We start from the raw sequence: 10,290 nt of genomic DNA on the forward strand, positions 1-10,290 counted from the left end.
GCCGTTCAAGTATTACGTAAGCAGATTTCTTACCATTTTTTACCCCCCCGCCCCCCTTGTCATCAATAGTAAGCAAAGCTCTTACCCCCTCCCCCTATGCTTACGTAAACATTTTTAGTAATAAATGTTTTTTTTTAATTGTTACTTTTAAAATAGGAAAATTCATGAAAATATAATCAGAAAATGTAAAGAACATAACAAACATAAAGAATATTTTTGGAACACATTAACAGTCTTCAGTCCATGAAACCTGGGCCTCAAGTCTGCTATTACAATAGTGTCAGAATGGTCTATCATTGATTTCAAAATTGTTGATTTTGACAAGTTTGGTAATCTACTATTATAATGGTGTCATTATGACTTTCCAATGGTCAACCACTGACATTCCATTGAAAGAAATGGCTTAGAATGGTAATCTCGTACATAATGACAAATGAATGACTGACGTATGGGGTAATCTGCTAAAATTTTGACAGTTCCTTTGATCATTGACCTACCATTGGATCGTCATTGTGCAGTCATTGCTTATAATAGCTCGGTTGTCGAAAAGAGTTTGTTATCTATCGTGTTTGTATTGTACTTTGTGAAATATTGAGTGGAGAAATGTATTCACTACGAGCAAATATTCTCGAGCTAGCCGCAGTGGATGCTAGAGAAAGAAGACGGGCGGAATGCAAAAGACGTCGTCGAGCCCGTCGCTTGACGAGAATTAGTACAAACCCCTTTATTGATATTTCCGAGGCGGAATTTGTAAAAACGTTTCGCCTTGGAAAGGACTCAGTAAGGGGGTTAATTGAAGAACTCATTCCCCTTATGGCCAGACCGCGTCGAAACGATAGCATATCGGCAGAAATGAAGGTTAGAAATCTGAATTTGATTTTCATTGATTTATTGTTCTGTAGCTATAAACACGAAATAGTTGATTTGTTATATTTTTTATTGCAGATTCTAATAGCACTTGCATTTTATGCATCAGGGTCCTATCAAACTTTGATTGGACAGAGTGCCCTCCATAATGTTGCACAAATTACTGTGTCAAGATCAATTAATGAAGTGACAAAGGCACTCAATAAAATATACCACAAATATATTAAATGGCCTACACAATGTGATGAAAGGAATATTATAAAGGCCAAGTGAGAAATTAAATATACCCTGATGTTTTGTTTGTATTGCCTGTTGTACCTTATCAGAATTACTTAGTTAAAAAGTTTTCAGGTTCTATCAGAAATTTAAATTTCCTGGCGTCCTGGGTTGTATTGACGGCACACATGTAGCAATATTAAGACCACACATACATGAGGAGCGATATTATAACAGAAAGGGCTTCCATTCTCTTAATGTTATGATTGTAAGTATTGGGTAGAAAGTAGAAATTTCTACCTACTGCCCAAACTTTTACTAATTGAGGAGGTGAAGAACAAAACCTCACTTTTCCACTTTTTCTGATTTTGGAGAAAACAGTAAAATGTAAATAACTAACTGACTACAACATCTGCATTTTGTTTTAGTTGTGTCATCTAAAGTAGTGTTTCAGTCAATCTGATGTACCAAATTACTGATAAAAATGATGAGAATCTTAGCTAAGATTTTGAAATTAAATTTGGAAATGTGAGGTTTTGATTAAACATTTTTGGAAAAGTGTGGTTTTGATAAAGACTTCTGGAAAAGCGAGGTTATGATATTTACCAAAAAAAAAGGTGTGGTTTTGAAAAAAAGCTTTCTGTTCTTGAGTACTATAGGAAGGCTTAACTTATTGCATTTGAAAACACTTTTCACTTTCTCTGCAAATTAAGTGCAAGTGGATCAGAATCCACTTACCTGTAACAGGGAAAAATAGGTATTATAGAATATTATTTAGGTTTATAAATAAAATTCCCGTTCAAATTGATGTAAAATGTCACTCACTTGGAAGCTGATATTGTAATTCGTGTACGTCCTCGCCGTGGCCTTGTTTTTGTGCCACAATTATTATTGATGGTTACAACTTCAGCAGTCCCGTCTTCATCCATTTCAATAAAAAATAACAGTAAAAACCGCACTTTATCACTTAGATAAACCACCGACTACAAAAAGTTCTAATCCGAAAAACTTTGACAACTTGAAAAGTAAGTTAACTGAATTTTTTTTGCCACACTTAAGACTAATAAAACTACCATAAACTATTTAGCAAAAAGACCATGCATTAGAAGTTTAACACCTTTATTCTAAACTCAACGTAAACTCAACGTTTTTATGTGGTTTTGATGAAGTCTCAGTGATAACATTGAATTTTACTCCAATAAAGTGAGCTTTTGAAAATAATCAAGGGAGACTGATTTTTTTAAAGTATAAAGTGTGGTTTTGTTCGAAACTCTCTATTTCAAATGAAAATTTATATAAGAAAAGAGGTGTTTTTGATAAGGTTTTACTTATTTGCTTTATTCAATTTAACATCATTTTGCACATCCACTAAAAAAAAACATTTTTGTTATAAATGGAAAAGTGAGGTTTTGTTCTTCACCTCCTCAATTATAATATGTAATATAATAATAAGTAATTATATGTAATATTTAATTCATTTACAGATTTGCGATGCTGATTTAAATATTTTATGTGTGGACGCAAGCAGCCCAGGCTCTGCACATGATTCCACTGTATGGCAGAATCATCCACTCAGTCACCACTTAAAGGAAATTACAGAAAATACTAATGAACAAGTATTTTTATTAGGTACATATTTATTACAATTCTTTTTGTGGGTGTACTATAGGTACACCTCTACCTAACCCTTTGGGGAAACAAGGCGTGATTGTTATGTTTGTATTACAATATTTTTTTGATGAATATTATCCTATGACCTTTATCATGTTCATGTGTTAGTGTTTGTTGGAAAAATGATTATAATTTTCAGGTGACAGTGGGTATCCACTAAGGAAAACAATGATGACTCCAATCCTTAATACTATAGATGGGACACCACAACACCATTATTATGTGAAACATGTGACTGCACGTAATACAGTGGAGCGTTGCATAGGTGTATTAAAAGCACGTTTCAGGTAAAGAGCATTTCTAGGCATTTGTTTTATAGGCTCAAAAAGAGTGACTATTTTTATATTGTATGAATTTCTTCTTTTAGAAATGTCGATTTAATAGTTCTTGTAAATGTCAAGAACAGTAAGCATATAAAAGTAAATCTATTAAGACATTTAGTTAAATGGGGCTGTATAAAGGTAAATTGATTTTTTTGCAGGTGTTTGCTTGTAGCACGTACTTTACATTATAGCCCAACAACTGCAGGCAAGATTGTGAATGCATGTTGCATATTGCACAATATTGCAAACATGGCAAGAGCACCGTTGCCACCTGATGAAGTTTATGCAGAAGCACTCCGCTTGCAACAGGTATGTGATCTCTATTCCACTATTTTGAAATATAATGAAGTTGAAATTTTAAATAAAACTACTATGTTAAAAAATCAACATTTAAAATACTTTTTATTTCTCATAAACTAAATATTTATTTTATAATATTAAACTAGACTTTCAAACCAATTGAAAAATCTGATACTTATCTATAGATATATACTATATTAAAACCAAAAAGACATTTTGTCATTTAAATTATAAAATCCAAGTTACAATATCAAGTTGTAATAATAATAAGAAATCAATAATCAGTCTTCATATCATACAAAATATAAACATCTTCAATATTTTAATAAACACAAATTTCACCTTATATTATTATAATAAAAAGAATAACATGATAATCACTAATCAGTCTTTTAATTTAGGAGGAAAATAATTATGCAGCACCTAATTATCAAGACCATCGAAGGGTGAACCGGGATCTTCTTGAAGGTCGGGCACTGCAGCAGGCTCTTGTTGACAGACTGTGGAGAAATGCATAAATTAAATTAGCAGGTATGTAATGTAAACCCACCTCAATATTCTAGTACAGTACGAAAAAGCTCTAATTATTATTAAAATGATTTAACTCTTTGTTACAGATCCACAGTATTGCACAAAACAGATTTAAAATAAATTCTCTTTTTGTAAACACTGTTTCATTTAATATATAGCTATTTGGAATCCACTGCTGGACATAGACTCCTCCTAAAATAGATTTCATTTATCTTTTAATAATCTGCCAAAATTACCTCTTGCATACTTCATTCTGCTTTAGTCAGATTCAGAATCTGATGATATCAGGATTTTGCGGAGTTTCTGTGAAAACAAATTTAACTTTAATACAAAAGATGCAACTTCGTTTACAGCATGTGTATCCTAGTGTTTAGTATCAGAGTTACAATCAAGATGTCAAATTCTGACCAATCCTACTACTGAAGTGAGCCTACACACATTACACAAGCTTTTAAGCTTAGCTGGAGGGGTTTATATTAATTATTATAATTTTTATTGTATTGTTTTCAATGCTCCTTAATACTTTTGTGGGTATGTTTGTAGCACACATGATGAGTAGAAGTTCAGATTTTGGGTGAAACCATAAAGATGAATTAGCTATAAATCAACAGTAATTACCTTTTTTGGCACAGATGTCACAAGTTGGCCTATAAGGTCCACCATCTTTTCTGTGGTGGAGCTCAGTCGTTCAATGGCTGCAGCTAAGTTGTTGGTTGCCTGAGCCTGTTTTAAAGTAGCCTCGGCGTTCCTGGCTTCAATAGCCTCCAGCCTTGATTGAGCAGCTTCGAGAGCTGTATGGTCTCTATCTCTATCTATAAAAAAATATTTATTTTGTTACATCAGGCAACACACTTTGCCCTAGCGCGGCAATAATGGTCAAAACAAATAATTGCAAGATCTTTACCTTCCGCTGCATAACGCCGTGCAGGGCGATGGCGTCGCTTTGGAGGCCGGTCGGTGGTAGATGGCTGACCCAAAGGCTGGTCGGTGGTAGATGGCTGACCCAAAGGCTGGTCGGTGGTAGATGGCTGACCCAAAGGCTGGTCGGTGGTAGATGGCTCACCCAAATTTTCCTGTTCCATGCTGAAAAATAAACAATTACAATGACATTAGTCTACATGTTATCCTATTTATTTAGACCCATTTGCAAAAAGTTGTAGTAAGTATACCTTATTTCTACATTTTCCCCAAGCTCATCTGTGACAATTGTCACAGGCACTTCGTAATTGTCTAATATTCTGTAATAATAAAAACAATGTAATCAAAATAGTTAGCGATTATCAATGTAAGCAAAATTATAACATTATGGTACCCTAGAGGCTTCAAAAGAAATAAGGGTAGGCAATTTAAAAGATGGGCTGATGAAATTATTGAAATGGCTGGTAAGACGAAAACCTGGACTAGACTACCACACTATAAAGAAGAATGGGGGAGGCCTTTGCCCGCAGGCACACAGAATCAGTTACCGTAGTATGAAATAAACTGTTAACATTATAACATGTCATACACTTTGCATTCTGATATAAGGCTATAAATAAATAAAAATCAAAATAGTTAAGAAAGTAGTTACCAAGGTAGTACTACTTACGAGAAAGAATTGTTCTCAAATTGAAAATTAGTACTAGTAGTAGGACTAGCAGGCACCACAGGAAGCGTGATAGAAGGCTATTTAACAAAAAAAAGCAGTTGTTAAAACAGTAAGCAAGTCCACAAAATGTGATGGTGAACAAATAAATAATATAGATACCTAAGCATGCAAATAAAAAAGCACATATTAAACAACAGACTGTGACATATTAGTTTTGTTCACAAGTTAGAAGTACTTCATAATGTGCAATACAACAGTTATGGATGATAAAAGATAAAACCAATGTCCAAATGCTTACAGTGAGTGGGTTGTGTCGGACACCTGGAAGTGGCTCTCCTACATCTCGCCCTAATATTGAGTATAAGCGCTCTTGGAGTGGGGTTAATGATATTTTTTTTGCAGGACCACCACCTTAAATGCAAATTATACAATATTATTACTATATGCTTTCCACTATAATTCAGCAAGGCTGCCAGAAGAAAAGAATTGCTTACCTGTTGCACTTATTTCACTCTTCTGTGATTTAATTTTCTTTAAGGTTTTGCTTTTGTATTCATTGTAGAACTAAAAAAGTGCAAAAATTATATTAATGATACATTTTGCATACCTATTATTAAATAATACTGTATATAGGTACTTACTGTGCGCCATTCTGCGGGAGTTTTATTGGGGCAGTCCACCGATATGGAATTTAAAATTTGGGCGCATTCCATCCAATATCTTTTGCTTAAACTTCGCCCTTCATTGGTGCGGCTGCAGTAGCCAAGCGCCAGGTCTTGGTGGTTTTCCAAAAAATCAATTAGAGCCGAAATTTGCTCTATTAGCACCATTTTTCAATATTATAAATAAATAAAACACAATGAAAATAAATAGCTAAACACCGGCCGCTAGAATTGTAAACAAGTAGTAATGTCACATTTGACTTTGACAGCTAAACAGATAAAACATTATTGAGTTTCACTTTTATCCGCGTTACACATTTTAATGTTTTTGCTATTTACGAACTTCTTACTACTTCAGATTGCTTATAACATTATTAAATAATATGTAAAAATGTTTAAAAATGAAATCTGGCATGAGTAAATGTTAAAATTTAGTAGTAGTTTTTCGAAAATCATTTCTACTACCGGGTTTTATAATAATGGCAATACGACAATGTCATTCTGCCACGATTCCATTACGAGACCACTGACCGACCACTGATCGACCATTATGAATTTAGCAGATTACAAACTTTTATCAAAATGACAATGGGATCGTGTTGGAATGACGAATTTATAAAAAATAGCAGACTTGGGGCCCTGAATCCATGATTCTAAGTTATAGACGACATTGGATTGCTGCTCAGTGTTGTGAGTCTGCTCACTTTCATCCGATTTTGGAATGTCTACGTCACTCTCATCGAGCCATTCAACATCTTGGTGCTCTAAATTTTGAATAATGCACATCAGTTCATTAGCACGACGAGCAGTGACTCTTACAGGTCTAACTTTTCCCTGTGTGGGCGTGTTTACTTTTTTGTTACTCATCTTGGAAAAAAAATGAAGCAGATTGGATTTATTTTTAGTCGCCGCTTGCAATTCTTCTTCAATTCTCTTACAATAATATCTATATAGTTCCTTATCTGACTTTGCTTGTAATTTATAATTTCGCCAAACTTCGCCAACTAACTTTTGTAGATTTTGCACTTTCGTCCTATTATGAGATTTTTTTAAACTTTCGAACAGTTTTTGGTATAACTTGGATTTGTCTATATGATATGACATTCTAATAAGATATTTAAATTTAAATAATTAAAACGTTAAACTTTGGCTAATTGCATCAACATAAACACAAATGATAACTTTCAATGCTTACAATACGTTTAGAATCCAAACAAAACAATACTGAATACTGATAGATGCGCACTTGCAGCCGGCCGGCACGAGAGTGAATTATTAGACAAGTGAATAGCGCACGGTAATTTCCATAGAGATCTATGTGATCTGTGGTAATTTCCCTTATCAGTTCTCAAAGCGAGTGCCTACGCATATGTATTATTTGCGGGAATCCCCGAAAAAACTTAAATAGCTAACGATGACGTAATCAATCATCTAGACCCCCCCACCCCCCATGTCATCCAAAACAGAGACCCCCCCACCCCCCTTGGTGCTTACGTAATACTTGAACGGCCCCTATATTAAAAATGCAAAATTAACATAACTACATCGGGTTGTTCCAAGAAAAGGCTTCAAACCTTTTGATTTAAGAAGAATCGTGTAAATAAATCGTGTAAATCCCCCAACTTGAAGTTCTCACTACCACATGATATTCTCCCAAGCCGGTACTTCCTTGTTCAATGTTTGGGCAAGCCGGCAATCAATAGAACTGTGAAAAATAAATTGGATTTAAACTGATTGTTTGTTGCTTTAAAATTTAATAATTACACTTATTATGTGTGTAAAACTTTTATTATTAAGGGTGCACTCACACACATCAGTCACCGTCAAGTCACCGATGACTGATCGGCGACGGTTCGTGTACGTATCCACAAACACCAGTCACCGTCATGTTGTCCGTCAGTCACGTCGCCGGTTTGACTGAATCATTGAACACATACATCAGGTTAGTCAGTGATTAGACGTGTGTCACGCTAGAGAACATGTAGCAATTGACGGTAGCACGACGCTGACTGAACTGAGACGTGACGGCACCGGGTGAGTGGGGATAAAAGTATGATACATGTATGGAAAGATTATTTGACGTGCCTGACCGGTGACGTCACTGATAGATTTCGTGCCGGCGACTGTCGTGTGGGAACAGAGTCATACTAGAACTATTGATACATATTTTTTTTTAATCCTGTCCGGTGACGTGCCGTGACGGTGACTGATGTGTGTGAGTGCACCCTAAAGGGCTTGTCATGGTGTATGTAATTTTAGATGTCGCGTCAGGACACGTGGCCTGATCGAAAAAGCGTAAGGCGGATGTTCTTTTTTTTAAGCCCTTATATTTAAGACGGATACCATTCCAAAATATCAAACATGCTGAACGTTAGTAATCAAGTTTTCACTTCTGCCGGCACTCCCGGAGTGCAACCCGTCTTTTTTTTATTAAATTTTATCCATTCTACTATCAAAATCTTCAAAATCAATTTAGCGGTTCAGAAAATATATCGTAACATTACATACTTTCATAATATTAGAAAGTTACAAAATACAAAACACACAAAAAATTTATTTATAATACTTACATTTTTAAAAGAGTTTTAATATTAAAGTTAAATAAATAATTTGTTAAAATATAGTTCTTCTAGTACGAGTACAGCGTTGGTCTAGGTCACATCACTACGATCACGTGGCGGCAGTGAGGCGCGCGAGCGAGCCTGCGCGTGTCCGCCTCCCACCTCCCATTCACCCCCGCGATGCTAGATTTATTTTCATAAAAATAATTATAAAAATCGACTTACCGATGAAATGTGATACTGGATTTAAATTTTGTGATTTTTCTAGTATCGTTTTTGCAAGATAGAACTGCACATTTCACCATGTTTATTCGTAAATATGAATAAAATTCCAGAGCAACGCACTTCGTCAGCACTCAACCACGACTACGACCGCTCGCGGCGGGAACGTCGTGTTGTTCCCACCTGTGCCTACTGTTCCCACGTGGTTGTTCGCTCTCTATGGATAGTATTTATACTCTAAGTTCTAGCGTATGTCAACCGCAATCCATAGTCACTTTGTTAAATTTTTTGGGTGATTTAAATTTTGTAAGGATGAAATTCCAAATCTTTCTTAATAATTTTGTGCACAGTCGTTTTTTTTCAAATTCAGTGCTGCATGAAAGACGTGGATTTGCAATAACATCACGACGAACTGCTTCAATTGTTTCGTCAGATCTCACAGTTCGCGATACACTGGGCCCGTGTCCCACTACAGGTCCTTGTTCACAAAAACTTTGCACCCGCTTGCCAATACGTTGCTACTAGGACAATCCCGTATACGCCGAATATTGAAATGTCTTGCCAATACCCTGCGCGCTGCCATGGGAGAATCGTTATTTTTAAAATATGCCTCTACAGCAAACGCTCTGTTTTGCGAGGCGAATAAAACCTCTTTTTAAAAAATAATTTTATTATTAAAACACAATAATTGAACTTATGGAATTAATACAATATTTAACTTAAATGAATTTGCCGGCAACCGTACTCTGAGGATGTTGGATCTAGACTGACTGGATGAGGGACGCGTAGGAATCATGGCGGGAATGAAATGTGCTGTTAGGGTAGTTAGGGGATGGCTGTATGCATTAGTACATACAGTCTTGGGATATAACAGCAGGATGCTCCGCCGACCAACGATCCATGACGCGTAAGTGTAATGAATACGCCTCCCCCCTCCGCCGATATCCCGCTCGCCGTTTATTCAAATTCAAAGTCGAAAATACTTTGGCGGACGACCTTTATAAGCCTGTGATTGTTGTTGTGGCGGCAAGAAAGTGGGGATGGTGTAGAACCGGATGCATAAGCCTGTAATTGTTGTGGCGGCAAGATGTTAGTCCCTCGTTAGTTAACAGGAAGAGAGTTTATGGGTTGTTGCAATACCGTGTATGTTGGTTGAGAAGGAGGCTGAACACGCCTACCAAGTCTTATCTGTTAAAATACGTTAGGAATACTAATCTTAGCATCGAGTTTTTCATCTGCGGTTAAATTTTTGAGTGATGGGACAAGACAATGCAAAGTTTCATTATTCATTAAAATTAGTCTCATTTAATGCTTTTAATATTTATTTATTTATTTATTTATTTACATCA

At 35.6% G+C, this 10,290-nt stretch overlaps 1 protein-coding gene across 1 annotated transcript; it reads right to left on the reverse strand.

Annotated features, from left to right (window-relative positions):
- Positions 1-3,737: 3,737 nt before the first annotated feature.
- Positions 3,738-6,795, reverse strand: LOC149896054 (uncharacterized). Its single transcript, XM_090117792.1, has 9 exons — positions 6,138-6,795; positions 5,991-6,060; positions 5,795-5,907; positions 5,497-5,573; positions 5,078-5,146; positions 4,813-4,991; positions 4,527-4,720; positions 4,145-4,211; positions 3,738-3,877 (listed from the first exon to the last, which is right to left on the reverse strand). The coding sequence occupies exons 1-8, from the start codon at positions 6,324-6,326 to the stop codon at positions 4,167-4,169; spliced, it is 936 nt and encodes a 311-aa protein (XP_089973918.1). The 5' UTR covers positions 6,327-6,795; the 3' UTR covers positions 3,738-3,877; positions 4,145-4,166.
- Between the last annotated feature and the right edge of the window lie 3,495 nt (positions 6,796-10,290).

This window comes from Colias eurytheme, chromosome 29, assembly GCF_061535395.1.
Source record: "Colias eurytheme isolate Ceu_HAF_F1 chromosome 29, ilColEury1 Martin Lab GWU primary, whole genome shotgun sequence".
NCBI lineage: Eukaryota > Metazoa > Arthropoda > Insecta > Lepidoptera > Pieridae > Colias > Colias eurytheme.

Excerpts from the sequence above, each read along its gene's own strand:
- LOC149896054 (XM_090117792.1), bottom strand. The coding sequence starts at position 6,326 with ATGGTGCTAATAGAGCAAATTTCGGCTCTAATTGATTTTTTGGAAAAC. Across the intron at positions 5,908-5,990 it reads GAGTGAAATAAGTGCAACAG|GTGGTGGTCCTGCAAAAAAA; the intron begins GTAAGCAATTCT and ends TTTGCATTTAAG. Across the intron at positions 5,147-5,496 it reads TTTGAGAACAATTCTTTCTC|AATATTAGACAATTACGAAG; the intron begins GTAAGTAGTACT and ends TTATTATTACAG.